Raw genomic sequence first — 27,386 nt, forward strand, 5'->3', positions numbered from 1 at the left:
GTGGCTCAGTTATGATTAAGATTATATTTGTTGACGACAAGAACCGCTTTATCATCGACCGGGAACTCCCGGGGAGGTAGTTAAAAGTTTGTGCCGTGTTCTTCTTTTGGTCCATTTGTCCGCAATATTATCATTTAATGCATTGTCCTGTCTGGACATTATCTCGTGTACTGCAAAGCATTAGAAGTGAATACTTGGGTAATCCTATGTAAGACGGTATAGCACATACCAATATTAAGCCAATGTGATTTTCCTCTTTGACTGTTATTGAAAACCAAAAATCCATTTGTTACAATGCCATGAAACTGATACCAGATTTTTTCTAATATATTGAAAACTAATACATTAGCATATTTTTTATGTGTGTCAAAAAGGTGTCAATTTTTTTTTCAAAATGGCTCTTATGGTAATGTTAATATATATTTATCTCCCTACGTTTTAATCATTGTCAAACAATTTTTAAACCATTAGTTGATTGGTTGTTTGATTGGGCTTCTTTAACAGCCAGGATCCTACCATGCACGCAGTTTGTTGCGTGTATGAATGTATGTTTTGAGAAGTTGCTGTATATTCGTATGGTGGTTCCATGTAATACTCTTTTAATTCATATACTACTATCCCACTGAGGCATGCCGTTTAACAACAACCCACCTGGTAATATTGTACTGATAATGATCAAACCAGTAGTACTATTCATTCCCTTGTTGCTCGGCGGCATGCTTCAGTGATATAGCACTATAAAAAGGGCAATAGTTCCACTATACAAGAAGACACAACACGAACATACCGCAGTCCACTAACCTCGCACAACATACACGCAACACACCGCATACATGGGAGGCCGTCCTTACATGACCATAGGTTAATTTATTTACTTTATTTATGTTAATAGGACGTTAATAAATCAAACAAACAAAACAAACAAGCTCAGCGCTTAGCAGCAAAAGGAACCGTTATAAAGAATAGCGTGTCTCGACCAGGAGACAGAACCCAGAACTTTCCTTAAAGAAGCGAATGCACAGCTCAAAGCAATAGTGAGAAGGTGTCAAGGTAGATGGAAATAAAAAAAGAGATAAGATCCCAAATTAAGTCTTCTTTCATGATCAAGCAATATTGGGACAGGGACAGCAGGTACACTAACAACAGTGCAGCCATTTATCAATAATATATTAAATTTATTGATACAAATTTAAAGCACAAGCAGTGAGATATTTCTCATAGTTTTGCTTTCGAGAGATTTTTGAGATCGAAGCTACTTTACACATTCTATGCCTTTGCTCGAAAATGAATTAATAACATGGTTACATTTTGACGAACTAAAGGGCCCTATTGTATGTGCCAAGAGAACGCCGACCCCTCGCCAAAATGACCAAAGTATATCGTATGATGTTCCAGTACCTTATATTAATCGGTAGAGATCAGACATGTTTTGTTTTCTTTCTGAAGCCGAGGTCAAAGGTAAATCTGATCTGATTCTGCTATATGACCAGTCTCTATAGCATTATCATTGATAAAACATTGAAATGCGTAGTAATGCATTTGATGAGCCAGCATCTTTTTCCAGAGACTAAATACATCCTATCTTTTAATTATGTTTTCGTTCATTACATTTTACTTGCTTTCCGCAATAAAGCACATCAAGGAGGGAGTGCGTCTTTATAGGAATTTGAGTATGTACAGCGCCTCCCTAAATTTCAACAATGCGTGGTAATTTCAAGTGACAACAAGGGTGGTTATTCAGTTGGAATATTACTACATCGTTAGACTACTTAAACTGTCAAACCGAAAAAAAAATAATTTTAAGTTGTTTGTAATGATAAAGATTTTCAGTTATATAGTAGATTAAGATCGGATGAGGAATCAGTTTCTTACTTGTTACATTTACGTACTGCTAGTACAATCGCTTCCGAGATTTTTACAATACACAAGATAATAAAACACAACTAATAAGTATTTATGGTATGCATGTGTAGGTCACGAGTATGTATGTTTTCATATCCTTGTCATATCAATTGTAATCAGGCTATGAATGCATTGACAGATTTGGCAATAACACGCAGCACAAATATGTTTAAATATCGTCTTGTCGGGTATATAAAGACATGGAATGACAAATACAGTGCAAACATGAGGAATATACCATCATGACGTGTTCTTAATACAACAACCGATGTTGAATTGAAAGTACGTTTAGTATCGCTGTATAATTGGTACATGGTATGACAAATGGTGAAAGTGATATTTGTTTCCTTTGGGACCTTATTTTAAATCGATATATTGGCAAATGTGACAAATTGTGCGGAGTACTTTATCATTACGATGTTATTTATTCAGTATTTACATGTACATTATAGAATACGAATATTCCTTACTAATCGATCACGGGCATGTCCAACCTCTTTCTTAGCTATTTTTATCAAGCTTTTAAAAATAAACAGATTGTTCTTAGTCACGAACAACAAACGTTTATATGTACCAGCATGATGTTAGAAGGCTAAGTATAAAAAGTTAAAAAGATTTACTTGTGAAGACATATATTATCAAGATATGTAACACAAATTAAAGAGTGTACTATGTACGATTTTCTATAGACTTTCCTTCTGAGGAACAATGACGTAAATAAACCGACGATACAACACACCGATTTCGAGATACCAAAACAATGTGGGTAAAGTACGATGTAGGCCAGTTTACACCATATTTAAGCATTCAACATATTTTAGTTGACATTCATAGCCTAAATGAATGCTAACTGAACAGAGGCAAATTCCAACGACCATTTGAACAACCATTTTCTGTAATCGCTGGCACGACAATTAACATAAAATTTTAACCAAATGCAAAATATCAGCATTGAACGTCTTACAGAAGATGAGGCTAGGGCGCTTCGTGGAATTTGCCTCTGTCCAGTTGTCATTCATATTGGCTATGAAAACCAACTGAAAGACGTTCAATGACTAAATATTCTTATATGGCGTCACAAATCAATATTAAATCGTTTAAGTACACAGAAGTATTGGGGACGTCATTTTACTAGATGTCATGGCGATACAATTTTAACAAAAATATCTTTCCCAACAGGATAGAAATGTGTTACGGAGATAAAATGCAATGTTGCAATTTGAAATCAAAGATAATTCTTACATATTCAAATGTTGTTCATTTCAGTATCACCTAAGATTTTAACGGATTACTCGAGTAGAGATATGGTTGTAAGAGAGGGGTCAGACCTTGAACTCGTGTGTAACGCCACGGGAGTGCCACACCCACAGATCACGTGGTACCGAAAACAGAAAGACACGCCAAACGCTAAAACAAGTAAGATATTATAGTTATTTATGGTAATGTTTTAGATGAACATAAATGTATTGGAGGTTAATTAAGTGTCATTTCACGTTATTTTGTTGTGGTTTTTATTGCTTTTTTATTCTTTTTAACTTCATTATATGTTTGTCCAATAAAGAAATTAATTTCTAGACTATACATTAATCTTATTTCGAGGAAGAAATTAGTGTTTTGCTAACTTAAATGATACAGATCTAAGACATCATTAAGTATAGACTAAAAATAAAATAACAATATTTGAATTTATATGTTCGATATCAAATTCAATTTTTGAGGAGCATATATTTTTTAATATCTAAAAATAATGATTTTTGAGAAAAAGGCAATTCGTTATACTCGTAAACTATGTGTTCTTAAATAAGAGTTATTACATTATATTTGTGATTAGGTCTCCCATTTTCTAAAAACCTGGTTGTTTGTGTGGGAGAATTTCTATTAGATTAATTCATCATTGAATTTTTATCAAAACTTGTATTTGCTCTTTCCTATAAGGCAAACATGTCTAGTGCACATATGTAACCCAAAAAATGAATAAGGATTTTAAAGCTTAAACATATACAAAGCTACTACGTATCACTACATGCAGATATAGCAAACGACGAATGTTGTATAACTTGACAGATTTGATAGACATTAGAGAGAGCTGGAATTCCCATTAGGAAGACGAATTACTGCCGGGTATACGCGAGGATTTCCCTCAGTTTAGATACTATAATACAGAATCGCATTCATTTGATAGTACGCGATGAATCAATTCTGGAATTTGGTTCTCTGGTCATCTGTTCAGTACAAAATGGCGGCAAACGATCGTCTGCTGCTGACGCAGTAAACATTACTTCTTCAATATGTTTAATCTTTACCTAAGACGGACTCGAAATTTTTGATTTTGTATATTTTCTCTGTGTAAATATACTTTGAGTCGGTTGTTTGATAATAAACACATTGCCTTTGCATCGGAGGTCTAATAGATAGTCTATCATCTGTAGTATAGGTGTAGCAGTGGTCAAAATCAGTCAGTACATCTGTACAGAACACGGATGTTTTTGCTCTGTACCAGACAAACAAAAACTAGTGTCCAATGAGAAAACATTTTGATAGCTTATCGGTATTTAGGTGTATTGTTTCTATCAGAGATTATAGTTACAGTTTAAAAGCACAAACACAAGGAATTATCCATGTATGGGGATTCATGACTTATGTATATTTATATATAGTGAACGACATCAACATGCCCTAAAGGTCAATTCAGTGCAAGATTTTCTTAAATGTCAACTATATGCATTATCTGTAACTATTTTTCGTCGAATATATATGAAACCTGAAGAGTACCTCCATATATCTATTGGTTAACAAGGATGATAGTATTAGTTATTGGACACAAACGGGCATATATTGGGTCTATAAAAACCTTCTATCAGACGAGGTGAAACCAAGCCTAATACATGGTTTGTAGACCAAATACTTTCCTCGTATTGGGCGACAATCAAACTGGGTAAAGAATTTTTACCGTAGAATACCCTATGAAGTAAATATGAAAGTAATTAATGAATATTAATCTAAATGTCGTCTGCTTAAACCGTTGTTTTATTCATCATCTTGTTGCTAAAGATGTTAAGGACAAATATCGATAAATATACCATCAAAATCATCTACGGTATTCTACTAACGTTATATAATTAATAATTTGACTATATATGTACTATCTTGGATACCAACTGCCGTCGTTTCATCCTGTACGAATGCAAGATACATTACGTGTACCTGTAGTGGGATAAATGTGTGGTTTTATTACTATCATTATTATATCTGGGATAAGCGATCGCTGTGTCACAACAATAGGAAAAAATAGAACAAAATGAATATAGTAATAATTGTACATAAATATGGGAATAAATAGTTGATCATTCTTTTGTTTGTAGGAGAGATGTAAATGTATTGTCTAACTTCATTATTGAAAAGCATAAATATTCATCTGTTTAAGATCTAGGTACTGGAAACAGGGACCTGTTAACAGTTGCCAATATAACGCGTGACCAGGCGGGGACTTACGAATGTGTCGCCCGAAACGATGTGGAACCCGCAGACACACTCTCCATTAAAGTCGATGTTCAGTGTACGTACAGGGCTTATTAAATGCTACGGTGGACGTACAATATCTTTGCATAACACAGTGCATAGTGTTTGCAATCAGTGACTTGTCTATAATAACAATTTCCTTTCCTTTTTTTTATTCTAACCATTGCTTTCATTGCGAAGGGAGAAAACTTATAGGTATTTTAATTTATGTCATTTATGGATAACGTGAAACTTTTTTGTTATCAATATGGGAATTAGTATATGATAACAGCGTCTTTTTGTTGGTGTATTAATGATTAAGTAATATGTATTATTGGACAATAGAAAGCGGTTATCAATTAACAAGGAAATCTGGGTAATAAAGCCCTGGAAATAAAATCAACAAACACTTGTATTTCGAACACTAGTTTGACACGTTGAAATCAAACTACTAGCATTACTTTCATTCCAATCCAATCTGACTAATCTTTGCAAACTATTTCAATGTGCTTTTCATCTTTCAGTTGCTCCAGAAATCGAGACTGGGGTCGACACTCTCAGTCAAAAAGTTGGCAAGAGCACTGCCCTAGAATGTGTTATCACCGGCTTCCCTATGGAGGTTGCCGTGTGGCGATACAATGGAATAGATATAGAAGAGCGGACGTGGAAATACGAACCAATCGTGTTCCAAAGGGACGGCAACACTATACTATTAAGTCTGGAGATCCGGGATCTTAACCCCAGTGACTTTGGTGTTTACACTTGCTTTGCTAGTAACGTCCTGGGTTCAGCTAATAAGACAATTAATTTAAAAGGTAACTTCTATGTTTTCAACATTTATTTTGAAAACGAAATATGTTTATTTCCCTTCAAATTGTATAATTTACATTAATAAAAGATTCTTTGTTTTGGTACAAACTTCTTATCTTTACTAAGTGAAGTATACAATTTATATTGGACGACTGCCTATTTCAGAAATACAGATAACTACACCGCTGCCGCTGAAGTCGACAACGACACCTACCGTAAGCACTACTACATGGGCGACAACTCCCATTAGTTCGTCATTATTGTCTAGTACAACGACAAGTAGTGGTGTCTTGATACCGGAAGTAGATCCATCTGACGGACCAGCTTACACATTGAATCCACCGGGAACAGAAGGTATTTTGTCATTAAATTTTATTGTGTGTGATTCAATTCGAAACACGTCGAATATACATGGATAATTAATCATATGTAGGTCATGATACCACGCATCAAAAATATGCAATACCTCTAGGGAGCTTTAGAAAGTGCATCATTTGGAATATGGTAAAGTTAGAATATAAGCATGGATGTTACTATTTTTTAACTTCATAGGGGTATGTAAGAAATTTTGTTTGCCATCTGGGCTCCACAAGTTTGCAAACAACATTTATTTCATAACCCTATGAAGTTAAAAATAGTTATATCAATGCCTATAATTAATTGTTCAGACTACTTGATACCATAAAGTACGTTTAAACGTACGATTCTGAATTTTCAATGGATCATTTTTTCTAAATCAATACGCAACGTCGACGTCTCTATTGTGACGCCATGATTACGTCGAATTTTCGTGACATTCTCAGACTTTTTCTACATAGCATCTGAAGAAAAAGAATCTTCCAATCAGAGAGTTGGATTAAGTATGGAAACAAATGAAAAATAATGATAACGCAAGTGACTGTAAATTTACTGTACTTGGACACTTGTATTTCAGTGAAAGCTGCTTTACGCACAGGAATTGTTATTAGAATTTTAATTTAACTATTTTTTAACATAAAAAGTATTACTATATATGAGAACATTTCTTTGATCTTCTATTCACATTTAATTTTTGAAAATAGCGAACAATGGGGATAATAAACCAGGTAACATTTAAGTATTTATTACTGTGAAATGTGGGCATGAAACTGTTTACTGTAAACACATTTTCTTTTGAGTGCTATTTACTTTCGCGAATTTCGCGATCCAAATCATTTCTCCGCGAATCCACATCAACGCCATTGATACTGATAGGAATTTCCAGTCAATGTTTAAATCCGCGATCTTGTTTTGATAAAGACATCGCGAAATTCAATAGTCACAAAAGAAACCAGGTTTACAGTATTATCTATCCTATGCCTTATTGACACGCATGTTTAAAGCATACATGTGGAGGTGTTTTGCTCCGAGTGTAACGGTGATACCGTTTACGAATATAGTACTGATTACTTAGTAAAATGGGGAAATGTAAGATATTTATATAATAAGGGTTGTAGTGGTAGTAATATGAGATATTAACACTATTAAATGATCAGGGCGGTCATTAAGTGGTCGTTGTATTCAGATAATATCAATATGATGATCTCCATCTCAAGATAAATCAAATACGGTAACGGACCCGATATGTACTAATATCCTACTAATGTCATCCTTATAACCTTTTTACCATTGCAATAGCATTTTGTACATTCGTTTTAACCCTTATGCTCACTTTGTACAAATATGGTTGTGTTGTTGTAAATTACTTACCCGGCACTACTAATTTCATTATTATACATCTTTTCAGTAGGGAATTACAATCGACTTTTACAATTAAAAAATAAAGCATTTTTACTTCATTTTGACACTAACTGCTGTACAAAACTGTAATCAATCACTTTGTGTCTATACACCAAAGATGTTGTAATTTTACTCACTAAGTATCACTAATATCATGTTACATGGCTCTTAACATGAAAATGCAAGCTGTTTGCGTTTCAATATATATATATCGTTTTTAAATTGAAATTTTAGCACTTTGTATAAATACTGAAATTATATCACTAACTACTAATTTCATCTTCATGTACTGTATTTCTCTACCAAAATAATTAAAAAAAAATACGGTCAATATCTTTCACGAAATACAATGTGCCAACCACGTGTTGATTTTTCATGATAAGTTTATGAGAGTATTCGATATCAAATATCATATAAAACTCATGAATTTGTAGACCTGTTGTTCACGATTTGATATACCCTTTGTTCTTAAAAAAACAGCAATTGCAATGATTGATTTAACACCCGCTTACACTTATGACTTTTTTCATTACGTCCTATTAACAGAGAAATAATGAGATTTTGTGAAGGTCTTACTAACATTTTTTTTTCATCATCTCATTAACACGGTGATTGTTCTCATATACTAATAACAGTTCCAATTATTTTACTCTCTATCTGTTCTAAGGGAGATAACCTTTGTTAAACACCATCTTTCTTCAATTAGCTCAGTTCTTTATTACGTTTAACCATTTTAAACACGAAGCGTCATCGCATATGTCAAATATTACATGACAATTCCCTTTTAAAGTGTTTACTAATGAAAGTTATATACATTATATTCATCGTATAGCTTTTATCAAGCTATCAACGCTAGGTGTGTCGCAAAGTTGACCTACTATTAACATCATATCATTGTATATTTTCAGAGCAAGGTAGTGGTTGTTCAACATTCCATTATGAGAGGTGGACTTTTCTGCTAGCTTTGATAGTGTGTACCTGTTTTCTATGACGAGTATCGGGAACCAGGTAAAGCTACATACACACATACTCTCCAACATATCGTCATATGTGTGGAGAATCGAAAGCTGATGGCAATCAAAACTGTTTGGTGATTTATATCAGCAGGTTTAGATCACATTAACAACATCTCTTCGGAGATTCCCTGGTTCAGTGATGAAAACAATAAAGGAATCTACTGTATAACAAATATGGCTGTTCTGCCGTGGATCACAGTCAGCAACAAACAATAATAGATGATTACGTGAATTGTGTAATTATAACATATTGAAGGTGTTGTGAATAGACAATGAGATATTGAAGTGTATATATAATCGGGGCACTCTCAAGAGTTGTGGGTATTTCATATGATTGTGACTTTATTTTGGATAATTATATGTATTGTTTCAGCATATTATGTTCATTTATAATTAGTATACGGAGATCTTCGGGGGGACAGCAGGGCCGTGTGAACTAGTCATTAATTTCATGACATTTCATTATCGTATGCTACTCGCCATGTGTATAGAAATATGATTGTATTTGACAGGGTACAGTTGATACAATGTACAGCACTGCCGGGTATTCTTACACCTCACATGTGTACCCAGACTATTGTTTTCTGGCTGTGTGTTTTATAGACTCTACAGAAAAACCCGCCATAGATATAGTTGCTAATTTGTGCCATTTACCTTTTTCTAAATTTAAATTTGACAAACTATGATAGTAGATAACTATCATGTAAAACACATTCCGATACGACAAAAATAATAGGTCGGTCAGAAATGAAGCTTAAATCAAATCACTTTCTCTTTATGTAAATCTTAATGTGTTCAGACTGTTTCAGAATTATACTTTGAAATTATGCTGTCCTTGATTACAAACACGAAATAGGGAAATGGTACATAGCAGCCAACTAGACAGTCAATAGCTTCTTGTATATATATATATACATTGTTTACATGATAAAACGTAGTTGTTGGTTATATATAATGCCATTAACTGCTAATCAAAACACATCATTAAGAAATCCATATCCAATCATTTGTGAATCAAAATTATCGTCATTATTTCGTTCATTTATAGACGTAATATGGAAGCAATGTTTTATCCAATATGATATTTAATAATGTACTAATTGTTTTTTGGACTCCTTTTAATAGCCATAGGTTGTTTCATTGTTTTGTTATAATGTTATAAGGCCATCAATATAAATTACATGTATATTCGCTGTGGTCATACAATACATATGTTGAAATTCGTTGTGAAATTGAGTTCATCAAATCTTAAAATCTATTGAATTTGAATTCACAATTTTCGAAATATTAGAAATTTGCTTCTTTCTCCATTAGTGCTGCATCGACATTTTGTTTGATTTACTGCTTTATCTCATCAGGATTTTAGGTCACAATAGTAAAATCAAATATATAATGTAATTAAAATTGTATTGAATATCAATATATTTACGACTAATGTACAATTCCATCACATTAATCAGAACTTTGGGTTTAAATGTCCAATCATAACACGTTGGGTTGTCATAATTTCAGACATAAACACTAATTGGTGTAATAGATTAACATTCTATTGATAGCCAGAGTAATTTAAGGACAACATGCAATATCAGATTATTTCTCACCTTTCATGCAATATTAGATCTTCTTTGATAGTAGGGAAAATGTAAAACATTTCCCTGATACAATTGTAAATGGGATCTCTAATTCATTGTTAACACATTCGGTTTATAAATATATGTAAAGCTCTCGTTGTGTACAATGTAGTTAAATCTGTGTATAATTTTTAACGTTTATTACATGTTTTTCTAACTAATATTTCTTATCCGTCTTCCATTCTATGTCACAATCAGCCGGTGATTCCAACGAGTCCTTTATTATTAAAAACAAAGCAAAAAATTCCCTATAATGACAATTCCAAAAAGTAATTGCGATAAACTGATGACAAAATATCATTGGAAAAAAAATAATCATCGTATTGTTTGGGTAATTCATCACTTAGCTAATCTGTTTAAAATCACTTAACGCTCTTTTCAAATTAAAAAGATATCTGACCTTACGGGTATTGATTACAATGACATTTGTTTGCTAGCATAACGTCGTACGTTTGGGAGAAAACGATGTAAATTGCGTTCACAAAATAATGACGTGGCAATGGATACCTACCACAAGGGAGCTAACTCTGTAATATGCAAAGACGAAATTATCAGAGAACATTTACTGTATGTTTGTTTATTTGTTTTTAGGGCCCATCGACGTTTAAATTAAATCAGAAACTATTTCTGGGAATAGTAAATCTGAACTTAACCAGAGATTACCTGTTTTATGATATACAGATCTGAGTTATTTTACACATAATTTATTTTGTCTTTTTAGCACTGATATGAATATGATTCGTTTGTATATATAAGCTTATTAGCGTACCACATCATCAGTATTACTCCACTACAGCACATAGTGCTACATTGTATATTGTGCCAAAATCATCTCTGTGTGCTTCTCTACCCTGTGTAAGGTAATCGGGTATAGATAGTCTATAGTGTCCCTTATGTTTGTCATCATTGCACGTTTTTTTCTTATTTTGTTGCAGCGTTTTATCTAAATAAATAAATTGATAATACAATTAACGATTTTGATTGTTTCTACATGACGTCATCATGTTACTTTATAATTGAACTGAATTTTTGTTTATGATATTGCGATATTAGATATTCTTATAATTCAAATTAATACAGTGATTTTCCAAAATTTCATTAGTGATTTTCTTGTAATGGAACTGCCATCGGCCAACCAGAAACAAAGATATAAACAACGATGTCATCACTTTATCAGATGCTACTGGTAAAATTAATGGCTGATCAAATTAAATGTTACATGTCTTACATCTATAAGTGTTTCTTTAGATGTTTTAAACTCCGCTTAACAACATAAAGGTCCTTGAAAGTCGACTTAATCAATGTAATGAAAAGATCACGGCGCCGTAATATTAGATAGTATCATATAATACTAATAGATGAAGGAGACACATTCATTCTTATGACTATGCATTGACCAACCCTTTCCGAACCACAGTTGAATATTTACAATTTTTAGTCAAAAATTGAATTTTTTTTTCTCTAAGCGAAGGTGATACGATTTTTAATGGGTTTTTTTATATATAAAAACAAGTCAGTATCTTGCTAAAAAGCTTTCATAATTTCAATATTCACATATTTTATTGACAAAAAACGTATGAGGAGATTTCCGTTATTAGTCCGGCGAATTGTAAGTTACATATAATAGTTTGATTGACGAATTAACCTTTCAAATGAAGATCTACATCAACAGTAGAGTTTAATGATGATCAAGTATATTAAGCGATCACCATTCTACATCAAACCCCCTATATCATGGATGTCACAAAAGAAAACGAATGAATATAAATATTCTCCTGACTCACTATGTAAAAGTCAATTTCAAATTTGGTTTTATTATTGCAAACTTCGTGACTTCCAGACGTAGTATTTTCAATCAGAATTAACGAAACGTGGATTTTTTTATAAAGTATTTGAGAGTTATCTTTCTTAAAGAACTTCTACGTTTTTTTTAGTTTTTTAATGAACACTGTCATAAAAAGTCATATTGTTCAATTGCTTTATAGAATATGTTCTACCTACGAACATGTTATAGTTTATTCATACATCCCCCTTCACTATGTCACATGAAATCTTAAGGCTTTGTATAGTTTGGTCCTTTTGTGTACATTAGTTTTATTTTTTTATCTCTCTTGAAATGCCTTAGCTTATTGTGATGCCATTGTATAACGACAGATATAGTAACTCCTGCAGTATCACAAATGTGTGATTCCAAATTGAACACTAGTTATTATAATTTATAAGGTGGACTGCTAAAAGCTGCAATTCGTGTTGGAAGAATATTTTACTTGTTCATGATAGATAATGTAATAATAAAAAAAGATAAGAAATTGTTGACGACAAAATGGTCGACTTCGAATTAATACACCGCCTTGTCACAAACCCATCCGGCACGCAGGCTAAATGAGACTAACCACACGCAGATACAAAGTAATAACTCTTCAATATTTATTCTTATATAAAATATAAAATATTTATTATTTATTAAATCGGGAAGAAAATACATTCATAAATTTCTTGCACAGAACCGGCCGAATTTAATACACTCATGTTGTATTTTGACTGCACTGAATGGATACTCGTTCATTAGACAACATATTTATTTTTTATGTAAGTAAGTGATATCCTAATTTTAACTTGCAAGTAAAAGAAATTATTTTTTAATGAATTGAAAAGAATGTTCGTACATATTTTGTCGGATCAATAGGTCACTTATCTTTCATTTGTAAGTATATGACATTGCTATTCTATCAGTTAGTTCACACAAAGTGGAAAATTTCTCTTCTCTCACAAATCGCGAGACTTATCATGTATTATAAACCTTCGGTCAGTTTATACATTGTATCTACCCTTCATGTTTAAGCCATCTTTTCAAAGTGTAATATTGTATAAACATAGCAAAATCTATCTAAAATATTAAAAACCATTTTACAGATGCTGTAAATGAATGTAAGAATTATTAAATTAAATTTGATGAATTATTGGTAGCATGAATGCTCAAATGACTGTAGAAAAAATCGACTTACCATAAACTATTTCGTTTATGGTATAAATTAAATAATGAATGTTGGAAAAATTATTAATCTAAATTTTAAGTCCTATTGAAAAATGCTATAAATCATTTTAGTGGAACTGTTCGTTTTCAAAAGTACGCACTTTTCTTATTGTTTTTTATGTAAAATCGCAAACTGCCCATTAATCCTGCATTAGATGACGGAAAATAAAATGCAGGTATCTGAAGTAAGATTAGATTATATGATCTTCCAATAACATGTAGTGCATGTGTATTTGATTTGTGTCTAATGATGTAATAAGTTTGATCAGGCTAATGCACTTTTCATGGTGGTTTCCATGCACATTAAGTGGCTTAAAATTCCCATTGATATTACATGCATATCTTCTAGTGCAATTCCTTGTTTCCTGCCAACAATAATAAAACAAATCGAGATGATTAATGGATGCAAAAGTTATATATTTCCGTACCACAACCCTTAATTGTCGAGGATGACATATGCATAGGTCATGATAATGGTTACCTCGACGGACCTTTGACAAAATACAGACTTGCAATCGAGGGTTTACATAGTACGTTTTCTTGGCATCTGATTTGCCTAGCCTGTTATTTGTTTTGACTTTTATTTCAGAATTACACTGATACTGTTCCGACATATCAAGTGAAGCCTATGATTAGTGTTATAGTAAAAATAATCATTTCTGAGTGTGTTTATCTTTTTATTCTTAATATGTCAATTGAAAAGAGTGGTCACATTTTGCCACATTTTGCCATTCATTTATATAAAATGATATACAACCTCTAGCTATCGACATATTTAATGGTGCGTACTGACGCAGTTTAATAAAGTATTTCAATGTATGAATATATGTTGCACACCAATGGATGTCAAGAACATATCAACAAGTATAGCTACATACAATTTTCGGAATGAAATATGATGTTTATTGATATTTGTAGATACAAAGATTTATTGAAATCGGACTACTTATTGATATTACCGGATACATTTCTCTCACATCACTTAAAAAAACAACGTTAAATTTGACTGTTAAGATGTATTTTTATTCGAACTGACACATAACAATATAATATCATATTGTGATACATACATATTAATTTCACAATTAGGATGAGCCAAATGTTTCATTGCTATCGAATAAAGCTTTAATTCGAAGGTTTCTTTTGTTCCACACACAGGCATTATATGAAGATGATAGAAAACGGGATGAGTTCATTAATAGCATTTAAAACAATGGAAAAGACGACACATGAATTTACATAATGCATGAACAGTGTTTACATATACACGATAAGGTGTCATCAATATAGTCTACTGAATAATGCGTTCAAAGAAACACATGTATTACTCTGGAGTGTTAAAGTTAAAATAATAACGATGACCTTGTATGATATTGTGTTGATCTCTATCCACAAACCATATGTGCTTTTATGCCTTCATATAACAATTAATCTGCGTCAAATACTGCTTCACAAAAATGTTTGATGTGTATGAACATTCGTGGGTTTCGTAACTTGTTTTTGGCACCTCACAATCATATTTTACAGACTGCTAACCACAAACGTTTATATTCAAGAAACTAAAACATAGCTTCAAACCATGAATGAAAAAAAACCTAATGAGCATTTGACGTTATATGGTATAATATTACTGCTAAACTCACAAATAACATTTTCTTTGATATTAAACACAAAAACGGTTGTATATACTGGATTCAACACATATAGGAATACGAAAGTCACATTTCTGTATATCTATATAAAATGTGTTTCTATTATATAACAATATAGCGTATTACCACATTTTCAGCATTCCAAGTAACATGACTAGAAAATGACATTAATTGGGATAGTTCGTCTTAGTATCATGAACTATAATGATGGACCAAAACTAGAAGTATGACTGATACTTCAATCAGTGATTTCCATTCATTGCCATTCGACGCGTTGAATTCGTTTTGCACGCGAATATTACACAAATTAGATCAATAAACATATGGCATATCATTTCTTAATATTATGTTTATCTGAATAACTTAACTTAGTTTTTAAGGTATGTTCCCTTCATTTCCCCCCAATGAATAATTTCCATTTACCTGAAGTAAATTCTGTATCGGTTTAACTTTTACGTCGCTTTCACAATGCGTCTTTGATTGGCTGATAAGCATCATTAAACGACTATTTACATTCAAATTCAGAAAGTAAAATCGACCCTCACAATGATCTTCATCTCATTTGAACATGTAAGAATAATACCTAGAAAACAATACTAACGAAGTATAAATACTTATTTCCATACATTTCCTTATCATTTTATACGGCATAATAGTATAAACAAACGAGCAGCAAAACCTGTTTACAATTTTTCATTTGAAAGAATGTGTATTTCTATTGATCTATGCCATAAAGAAAACTTCTTTACGTTTAAATTAGGACCATAAAATTTCCAAGAACGAGACAACAATCACATTTTGGCATGAAATGCATACCAACCAATATTAACGTACACACGTAATTAAATCTAATAACTTTGCACAGACAACTGTTCTATATTCTGTATATTACTACATTGTATTAAACGTTATCTGGAAAGTTATTAACATATCGAATAAGCATTTATATGTATATATTAATTCTAGGAACTCATATTAACAGAGCAATCATATCACAGAAAAATGACATAAAATATCAATATAATAATGACGGTATGCTTCGAGGATAGTGATCAAAGCGAGCGGTCTTCTTTGTTTTACGACACCACCCTTACACATCCTAATTGCCAGCGATTTATTGTTACAACAATGGAAGAATATATTCTGTATAGTTGCAATATTCGCGGAGAATTAAATTTCGCTTTTCGCTCATATCTTTTCCGCGAACTAAAATGCCCGTGAATAAAATTGAAAGATAGGTAAGACAACATATTACTATTAGAAATCGACAGAAACAGGAATATTTTCCTCGTCAACATATTTCCAAGAGAAACCACAAAATTTGTTCTCCGCTAAGTAAAGCAATTAAATAGGAGTCTTATATGAAAGAAGGTGTACTCTTTTACTTGAAATGATTCTCGCACACATCCACACATGTACAGGATATACAAATATGCATTTGTGTTTTGCTGTATAGCACTTTACATCTCATGAGGAGATGCTATAAAATACGATAGTCGCACGCCTATTATGTAATAATATGTACTCTTCTGAAATATAATGAATGGTAATATTGCAATCGATCAATATATAAACAGACGTTAGCTGTAGCATACTTTCTAGATACAAGTACCCACAACATATCGTCATGAGAATGTGTATCCATGTGAGTAAATACAATTAAATATGAGAAAGAGAAATCAACTTTACTATAACAATACCCTTACCTTGTTAACCATTTATGAGCGTGTCATCCTTGTCGTATTTTTGCTGTTCAATTTGAAATTTCATCAATGTGCACATGCAGTCCAAAATAACGGTTTTCACACTACACCAATGATAGATATGTCATTCATATCATTAAAAAAGAACAAGTGTAAATTAAGTGTTCATTATACACAGATTGTGACATTGACACATGATATACGAGGTTCATTCATGGTTACCACTCCCATCATGTTCATGATCATAAAGTAGACTGGAAATGAAACTAATGTAATAACAGTGCCTCCCTCACCTCACTGCCTTGATACGTTATCTAAGACAGTTTTCTCGCCTTAACAAAGCGTCTTTACTTTATCAGTCTAAGGCTTTCTTTTGTTTATGATTTGTCTATCCTTAAAATCACAATTATTCTTTTCTCTGCAATTTGTCAGGCCTTAAATCTCCTAACATAACAATTCTAGGAATTTCTTTCTCTATCATTTGTCCGGCCTTGACTCATTTTTGCAAAACCATCCATTCCAATACTTTCTTTTTTCTATGATTTTTCCGGCTTTCAATTCATCTTACACAACCATTCTAAGACTATATTCAATCTCTGATTTGTGCGGCCTTTAAATCACCTTACAAAACAATTCTAAGACTTTCTTTTCTCTATGATTTTGTCCAACCGTACAACCAATTCTTAGACATTCTTTATTCTATGATTTATCTAGCTTTAAAATCTTGTTACATTACCATTTAAGACTTTATTAAGTCTCTGATTACTCCAGCCTTAAATTACTTTACATAATTTCTATTGTTTATAATTACATATCCCATGTACGCTTGTCTTGGAATATGCTGTTTATAGTTGATTACTTATTGAAAATAACAAAACGTACCGGCGTTACATTTTGATCCGACTGAAAGTGAAGTCATTTTTCTTCAACTCAGAAGCCGTAGACAAATAATGCATCACACTGGCAAGATCACTGCATGAGTCCTTTAACAGTTTTAAGTGAATCACGTAAAGAAAACTAATATACAAAATAAGCCAGCAAATCGTCGACGTGCTCAGATATTCATTGGGAAGCAATCCGATGTAAAATTATGACCATATACATACGCAAATATATGTTAATATAACATGTAATGATCCTTTATCCATCATATCGACTGCATTAATTGCACCACATCTGACGTCATTAGTTACCAGTATATTACGTAGATAGACAGGATGCATTTAAATATTCTGAACAATATCGATAGATTAAGTACGATCCACACATCCTCTAGGCTTGTTTCCCAAACAAGAATTTAATCACAAACTCACAGGGTAGATATGTCCCCAAAACAACGCGTGTTAATCAATTTCTCAATACTAATGACACATCGTGAATGCAGAATTATGTCTTATAGTGGTCGGGCGATCTTCGCTTCGAGGGTAAGCATATATAATTCATACATGAGCTGATGAAGAGAAATAATACGATAATTAGTTTGTGAAATCTTCTATGTAATGCGAGAAGCCGGAATAGAAACAAACGAGAAATGCACACGGGGCCACTCCATGTGGTATCTCGATTACTTCGATCGTGAGTGTAAAGCTGAATACTGTGTTAACATTGATTGTGCACCACATCTTACTAGAAAACTGTTTGCACTGGAAATATCTAGTGTTTGATCCACGTACAAGAATTTTTCAGCCAATGCAAACACTGTTTGGTATGAAACGTGCATTGCTTACACTGATATTGTGAAATGTTATCTTTTATCAGTATACACTTAGTAGTATGAAGGTTAGAAGGTAGAAAATAAACTTATTTGATTTTTTTTCTCTTTCAAGTAGACTTTTGCATAGCGTTTTCACGAAAAAGGATAGAAAAGAAAATCAACAACAGTCCTACTTTCTGATAGACATTGAAGCTAAGCCTCGAAATGAAATCATGGATATTTACACGTGAATGGGATTTACTCCGTGATGTGACATCAGGGTATTCACACGATCGTCACATTTTAATGCAACTTTTTGAAAATTCTGGCTTTGAAGATTAAGACACAATTGTCACTATGAATAGTAATCCATCATGAAAACAAAAGAATTAACAAGAATTGATTATGTACAATATGCCTGCACAGTATTTTGAGGACTCCATTTTTGCACGGTCGAACTCTTGTCATTGCACGTGCATGTGCATGTCTACGCGTGCGCTACCTCTGCCTTCACCATGGATGCAGCGGTTTTCCATCATATGACACGAATTCAATTCCATATCTACGAGAGGCATTTAATGGTGTATGACTGCAGCGTCAATACATTACTGGTACATGTACTTGGTATATCGGAATCAGCTATGGCTACCTTCTTTCGTGCAAGAGTTGTCTTCCTTAAAGTGTAAACTATTTTGATATCAGCTTGTCACCAAAAGCATAGGCAAATAAAGATTCCTCTTGTGTATAAGTTATTCTGATTGATGATCGTCCTTTTCAATTGACTATTTATAAACGAATGCTTATAGATGTCACGTAAATGAGCATATTTTGTAAGCTGCCAGGCATAACGTCAATGAAGTGGTGTGTAGTAATACTGCTAAGGAATATTGACACTTTCCAGCAGCTCCATTGTTGAATTCCATTTCTACAGGACCTGGAATAAAAAGAGTCATTTTATAGTCTATATTTGCATTTTGGACAAAAATTAACCTGCATATACAGATATAAAACAAGTAAATCTCATAAAGTACAAATCAAAATCATTGGTTTGAGATTTTTTTTTTCAATATCACTATCTATTTCCTTATAAAAGATGTTCATAGTTATACCATTTTTTATTTACACTTTCAACTAAGATATTACCATTGCGCAAATAGTTATACGCAAAATTCACGTAAAAATTGGTTAATTTTAAAACAGACAAAAGAAATATCAAATTTATATCAAAATTGCACGCAAAAAGAGTAGTGCCTTATTCATGCAGCTTACAGTATTGTGCATTCACCAGAAGGTTCCATACGAAATGTAGATAAAATGCTCCAAACCCTCTGTGTTGAATAGTGATACTTAACAGAATCATATCTAACATATTACCATATAAAACGGACATGCAAAGAGAAAAAAATCAATTTGATCAGTAGAAGTACCATGGAATCATGCAAAAATGAAATATAAATTAAAAAATAGAAATTGCAATGAGAATACTTGGTGAGATAATAGCTCAGAGATCGAGATGAGGATACGGTATGTTTGTAATGTGATTGGTGGATTGTAAGTAGAAGTGTCATAGTGACCGGTGTGACTTTGTTCCGTTTGTGATAAAATCTTAATGCTATTGCAGTTTTCAAACTCATGGTTTCCTTTAATATCTTTCAAACTTAAGTATTAAACTATGGTTATGCCCAATGCGTTAATTTCTTATATTCAGTCTCATCCCAAATATGTAGAGATATGTTGAGATGTAAAACATCAGATTGGAATCACTACGCATACCTCAAACATCAAATGAAAACTCTGTGATCATTTACAAAAATGCCTGAGGATGATAGATCGTATAATGTCTGGTCCGGACTGTGTTTAAAAAAAGATGAAGTAAAAATTTTAACTATAAAGAAATATGTTTTCAAATCCTCGACATTTAAATTAATAACAGTTTGAAGACGATAAAGTCAAAATCAGACACCTGTTCCTAAAATAAAGCATAACATCAAATTCTCTGCAGACCATATTATCTGCTTTCAAAAAACATTTCTAGACGATGACTTGCCAAGAATTGCTCTTCAGCTGCCATTTGGTATTTCATAAAATGTCATGTAAAATGTCTGTAACCTCAAGTAGAAACAATCCAAACAAAGTGGAATAACATTTGTGTTACGTATATTATAATTGATTGAAGGGAAGTCTTGTCATTAAATAGAATATCCCATTACATGTCCATGTTGCTAAAGTCTTGTCTTTAAATAGAATATCCCATTACATGTCCAAGTTGCTAAAGTCTTGTCGTTAAATAGAATCTCCCATTATATGTCCATGTAACTAAAGTCTTGTCTTTAATGGTAAACTTGTGTATCAATTTTTATTATTGCATCCATTATGATGTATTCTTTTAAATCTACTATTTTGTGTGACTATATGTGGAATTCAGATTGCCGAATTGTTGTCCGCCCACATTACATATCATGTTATTATCCATAAAGGCTACAATAGACTACCTAAACTAAACAGTTGTGAAAACAATTGATATCATTGTTAGGTAATGTATGTTTAGGTATTATAATTGCCGTACAATAAGTGTTCCTTTACCCTCGGTACTATTATTACTAATTCTAGTTGTATTTGTGGTAAAGTGTCCCTGCACTGGTATAAATACTTATTGGATGTGTATTTGTGGTGAGATGCCATCTGCATTAGAAAGATTACTTATTCGATTTCATTCTATGGTGTGATACCCTCTGTACTTGTATAATTACTAATTCTATTTGTATTTGTGGTAGTGTCCCTGCACTGGTATAAATACTTATTGGATGTGTATTTGTGGTGAGGTGCCATCTGCACTATCATAATTACTTCTTGAATTTGTATCTTTGATTAACTGCTCTCTGCAATACTGCTGTATTATTACGGTATAATTACTTTGTTTGTATCTGTGATGAAGTGCTTTCTGCACTAGAATAATCAATTATTTGATTTTTATATGTGGTGAGGTGTTTCCTGTACTGCCTAGTATGTAGAGATATATGGTCAGTGCATTACAATATAAGCTGTATTTTTGCAAGGGTTAAGGGAGTCTTTCTGTCCCGAGCAAAAATACAGCGTATACCTTAAGACATATATTTATATTTACAGTATTCCATTTATTAACATATTCGCATTACAATGTCCAACAAACACGTCCGACATTCAAACAATGGATCAACCAATAGGAGGTCAATGGAATCGGTGCACGTGAAAAAATACAACTGTTTGCCGTCAGTGTCGCAAACAGCAAAAATTAATGTGGTAGATTTATTCCGACATTGGAAATGCTGGTTGCAGGATAAAATAACGTACTGTATCTATATCTTTAGCGAAGTTGCCCCTTTACTAGTGTATTGTTAATGTATAACTATTGTGTGTATCTGTGACCTGTTCCTATTTACTAGTGTAGTGTTACATACCGTTCTTATTGTATTTGTTATATGCGGTGATTTGGTTATTATAACGTGGGAAAGTCGTGGTCGTACCCGCTCCGCTACCGCGAATATTGCCTGTTCCTGGTGCATATGTACTCGTGGGAATTTCTTTCCTCACAGGATACTCTGGAAAATAAAGATAAATGGGCGTTACACTTGTTTCGATTTTCAATTTAGTTCTACTTACTAGATACCTTTCAAAGACAAACCGACACATCAGAACGTTTAGTTGCCTTCTTTCTACTTTATCTTGATTTTCTACAAAAATATCGTGATATTAATTCAATGACTGTCCAGGAACAGTTTTGTCAATCACCTCAGCAATTCCCTACACCATGTCATTTATACCAAAATGAAATTCAGATGATTTATGTTTAAAGCACAAAATGTTTTAATACGCTGGACTTTATTTGACATGTGCGCCTCAATTACTATGTACCATAAAATACACGTTGTGTAGACACTTTAGTAGTTTTCGTGGGTGATGTAAAATCACGAATCTAAAAACAACGCGAGTTATGTTAATACATTATTGGAATCACTGTTAAATCGGCCAAACACGAATATTTATATACATGAGATACTTTTAAACCTCTTAACCACGAAAATAGCTACCCACGAATAAGTTGTGTCAAACAGTATTTGCTGATAGACAATAAGGACACAGCTACGATGTATATATATATATTGTTTTGATATATTCGCACAGAAAACCTTCCTTTCCCTATTCAGATAATCACAGAAACAATTTTTTCTACCAAACTTATCTCAACGGCTACTTCCTTTTTTGCGTATTTATGCCAGTATAAATGTTCATTGCGATATAACTTACACCGTACTTGTGATTGACACTTTTTGTGGTGACAAATTTTCGCGAGTTGAAATTCTTCTCCAAATACTCGAATTCAGTCGCATATGTAATACGTTGGTGTACAGTTTATCATCATTACTTTAGTAACATATAATTAACAGGAGCTGCTATTCCTCCTAACCCCCACCCAACAAAAAACAAACAAAAAAAACAAAACCCAAAAATAACACACAAAAGCAAAAACAAAAAAGGCATGAAATGTGTAATAAGTATTATATTAATTGATTTGCTTAACTGCATTCGAACACTACTTTCCTTCATTCTATTCGCATTTAAGCTTGGAATATGAAATTTAGGAAAATTGATAATACAGTGTATTGGGAAATGATCTGATTAATACTTCGCATGACATTTTAAAACGAAAACTTTTTTGTCAATAATTTGATTTTGGAATCTTTTGCTCCATTACTAAGCAATGCATTCATTGAAGTAGACATCAATTAAAACCCGCATTAACGCCATTTAAGTGAAGAAAGATAAAAGTACAAGGTATAATGTTCCAGAAATTAATAAATGTGAGAGCTTCAATTTTTTCTTTACTACATGTACATAATTTTAAGTGTTTGTTGACAAAATCAGGTTTTTATATCACTATGTAGTGATATAAAACAATGTCATCAAATAAACTGAAATGTGTCTTTCGCTCACGTTATATCGTCACAATAAAAATGACATTACATTTGAAATATATTGGAAATGAAGTTAAAAGTACCACTGAAATGAACAAATCATAAATAAGTAAACAATTTCTTATGATCCATCTAATAAGGAAAAACTAAATATATAATTTTGTGACACATAGATAATAATGAAATAATTTGAGCCATGGCGTTTTGGAAAAATAAGTGTTTAGTTCATGAAAGGTCCTCATCAAATTATCTTAACAGAATTTAATTACAATTGCTGACAAGAGGGAACATATGCATCGAGAACTTTATAATTTATAATATAATTTAAGCTTTGTTATTTGAATAAAATTTAGATTATAAAATAGATAACACATTCTATGAAATGGCATCATGTAGGACTTGCAAGATTAGCATTAATAAAACTGCGAGAACTCTTGAGTTACACTTATTACATAATTGTATCAATATTGGAACATGAAAACTAAAGAAGATTTGAATAAGACAATCCAGAAGAGCAATTAATCAATGTCTAGGTGAAATCTGGATAGGAATGCATTGTGGGAACTAGCAATAACTCTCAACCTGCACAGAACCTCTGGGCAATTCTTTCATCTATTGAGAAAAACAAATTTAGTTATAGAGTCGAGCATTAATTATTATTCCAATAATCTTCATTCATCAGTTTGAACCAACGGAGTACCTGTTTGGGTTTTGATATTAAATTATCAATTTATTTTACAAGATGTTAATTTTTTTCTGTGGTTTTAAATATACTTTTCAATATTTTGTCATAAATAATCGAATATAGACTGTCGGGTAAATAATATATGAAATAAACTAATAATGGATTGCATTTGGAAAAAATAGCATATTGTATTGTCTTTTCGGCAGCATTGGAATTGTAAGCAACCCCCTATCAATGAAGAATATACATGTATGATCGACGAATATCAATATATTTAAGACAAATTCGACATGAAGCACTGTTATATTTTATTAAAACTACGTTCCTACGTACATTTTGTATTTGCGCACAATTTTCATTTTCCGCAAACATTTTTCTTTCATTTTTGTATTTTATCTGCGATATGAGGTTTGCGTTTACATTAAAAATAAAACAGCTCTAAATATTAGTTATTAAAATATAAATGTGTCTCACACTTATTGAAACCAATACAAATTGCAAGAGTAGTATTGATAACTCATCACTTATACTGGAAGCTGCTTTACGACGACAAATACACATTTATACAGAAACAATCTCACACCGTCTTCTCCTGGTTTGTTACATATAGAAACCATATTCATGGTAAGTATTATTATCCCATCTTAATTTGTTTGATTATTTACCTTATAAAACCATGTTTTCGCTGTTCCCGTCCAATTTGTTTAATTATTTAACATATAAAACAATGTTTTCACCACCCTGCCCAGTTTGTTTGATTATTTACCATATTAAACATGTTTTTACCATCCCTACCCAGTTTGTTTGATTATCTACCATATAAAACAATGTTTTCACCACCCTGCCCAGTTTGTTTGATTATTTACCTTATAAAACCATGTTTTCACCATCCCTGCCCAGTTTGTTTGATTATTTACCATATAAAACCATGTTTTCACCATCCCTACCCAGTTTGTTTGATTATCTACCATATAAAACAATGTTTTCACCATCCCTACCCAGTTTGTTTGATTATCTACCATATAAAACCATGTTTTCACCATCCCTGCCCAGTTTGTTTGATTATTTACCATATAAAACCATGTTTTCACCATCCCTGCCTAGTTTGTTTGATTATTTACTGTTATGTATTTGATCATCCGAAAAAGTCCCAATTGTAGTATGCACCCGTTTAGTGGTCACGTGAATAAATAAAACCTCGTTCTGGTGTAATACACACATGTATGTTGTATTTGATTATTTGGCGTCCGCTCCCAACATTATGAATACACAACATTTACCATATAGAACCATGTTTTCACCACCCTGCCCAGTTTGTTTGATTATTTACCATATAAAACCATGTTTTCACCATCCTTTCCCAGTTTGTTTGATTATTTACCATATAGAACCATGTTTTCACCATCCTTTCCCAGTTTGTTTGATTATTTACCATATAAAACCATGTTTTCACCATCCTTTCTCAGTTTGTTTGATTATTTACCATATAAAACCATGTTTTCGCTGTCTCCGCCAAGTTTGTTGGATGCCTCGCACGTGTAGTTACCAAAGTCTTCTTTTTGTAGGTTGTGGATTTGCAGATTAAGTGTGAGAGTATGAGGCTGATCGTGGAACACATCGGAACGATATTTGCCATATTCGGTCACCAATTTTTTGTCGCCTTTTCTCCAGAACACCGCAGCCTGAGGCGATGCCGCTATGACACAGCTTAAAATAGTTTCCTTTCCAACATAATGTCCCATTCGTGTAGTCAAAAGTTGAACTTCCGGCTTAACTGAAAGCAAACCAAACAAATGTAACCTAGCGTTATAACACTATGATACATGAATGACATATGAAATATTTGGCTGTAATAAACCAATGGTTTGCTGATTTCTATCAACAAAAATAGTCTGTTTAGTCATATACGAACATGCTGTAATTTAGTAAAGAAAAGCCAGATGTAGGGTCCAGGGCTCGGTTGTTCAAAGGATAGTAAGCTTAATCACATGATTGGTGGAATATTGATTTCTCAATTACTGCAGATTCGTGATTATAGCTGCATTAAAATCTGTACGTAAGTAAAAAATTGAGTTCTTAAGATTCGTATAAAGGTTTGTAAAATTAGTATACCAGAAATTATTTTATCTTGTTTTTAAAAATTGTCGTTAAAATGTGATTAGCCTAATCACCTTTTGAACAACTGGATCCAGACGTATAGAGGAGCTTTATGACCGCGTATACAATACTTCGTGTCTTCCTTATTCAACATTGTCACAAATACACAAACTCGTGATCAAGGGTTCGCATCGACAGTTGTGCATCGATGTGACATATTTTAAGTCGTGAAACATTCTAATTGGCGTCCACTTTTTGCGAAATAACGCGAAAAATCTCACAAACATAGAGTATACTGTTTAAAATTGCATAAACATATTTTACTTAAAAAACATAATATTAAATTGTCAAGTTGCAAACTGTGGGTCATAAGTACACGAAAGTTGAGATTCTCATCTATAGTTCTAACATGGCTTACATATTGCATTTACGTACACGCATTTGGCAGGTCGTATTAATCTATTTAGCTATTGTCTCCACAGTCTCGGACAGATTATGCACAAATTTAAATAAGAATGCGTTAGTTCTCATTCGGAATAATAAGAAAGTTCCAGATTAAAAGATGCACGGATTCTATAAATTGGGTAATTCCCTGGGAAAGAGTACTTTACATGTGTATGAATGCCCTAAAAGGACAATAACGTCCCAAAAGGAAACTAATTGGCATTGTAACAAAAGCTTAAAACACGACCAGGGGAAGTTGGAGAGGATGCTGTTGGCGTTGACAAAGCTATGCACTCGTAAATTGCCATCACGTAGTTAGGTCTGCAAGTAAGAATACATCCATTTATTTATAAACATATGGCTCTGGATGAGAATGTTTCGATTACAGGTAGAGCTCTTAGCCAAAATAGATGTTTTGCAATTAAGCACATTCACTAAAATAGACACCTTATGTTTACTTATTACATTAAAGCAATAAAAAAAATGTAAATGGGTTCCTGCGCATACATTA

General features: G+C 32.6%; 2 protein-coding genes across 5 annotated transcripts in view; one reads left to right on the forward strand and one right to left on the reverse strand.

Annotated features, from left to right (window-relative positions):
- Positions 1-11,583, forward strand: part of LOC138333210 (protein amalgam-like) — a 39,709-nt gene extending 28,126 nt beyond the window's left edge. For 2 of the 3 annotated variants that reach the window (XM_069281424.1, XM_069281423.1), the window contains exons 5-10: positions 3,169-3,318; positions 5,327-5,458; positions 5,925-6,215; positions 6,376-6,564; positions 7,272-7,295; positions 8,877-11,583. In XM_069281424.1, the coding sequence (XP_069137525.1) occupies positions 3,169-3,318; positions 5,327-5,458; positions 5,925-6,215; positions 6,376-6,564; positions 7,272-7,295; positions 8,877-8,959 (869 nt within the window). In that variant the 3' untranslated portion in view covers positions 8,960-11,583. The remainder of the gene's footprint in view (positions 1-3,168; positions 3,319-5,326; positions 5,459-5,924; positions 6,216-6,375; positions 6,565-7,271; positions 7,296-8,876) is intronic. The other variant, XM_069281425.1, reaches the window with a different exon arrangement.
- A 3,067-nt stretch (positions 11,584-14,650) lies between these two features.
- The window catches only part of LOC138333212 (opioid-binding protein/cell adhesion molecule-like), a 140,297-nt gene continuing 127,561 nt past the window's right edge, over positions 14,651-27,386 (reverse strand). The window contains exons 7-9 of one of the 2 annotated variants that reach the window (XM_069281427.1): positions 25,818-26,108; positions 22,201-22,275; positions 14,651-19,631 (exon numbers count right to left, since the gene is read on the reverse strand). In XM_069281427.1, the coding sequence (XP_069137528.1) occupies positions 19,507-19,631; positions 22,201-22,275; positions 25,818-26,108 (491 nt within the window). In that variant the 3' untranslated portion in view covers positions 14,651-19,506. Of the gene's footprint in view, positions 19,632-22,134; positions 22,276-25,817; positions 26,109-27,386 lie in introns of both variants that reach the window. The other variant, XM_069281426.1, reaches the window with a different exon arrangement.

This window comes from Argopecten irradians, chromosome 10 (genome assembly GCF_041381155.1).
Source record: "Argopecten irradians isolate NY chromosome 10, Ai_NY, whole genome shotgun sequence".
NCBI classification, from domain to species: Eukaryota; Metazoa; Mollusca; class Bivalvia; order Pectinida; family Pectinidae; genus Argopecten; species Argopecten irradians.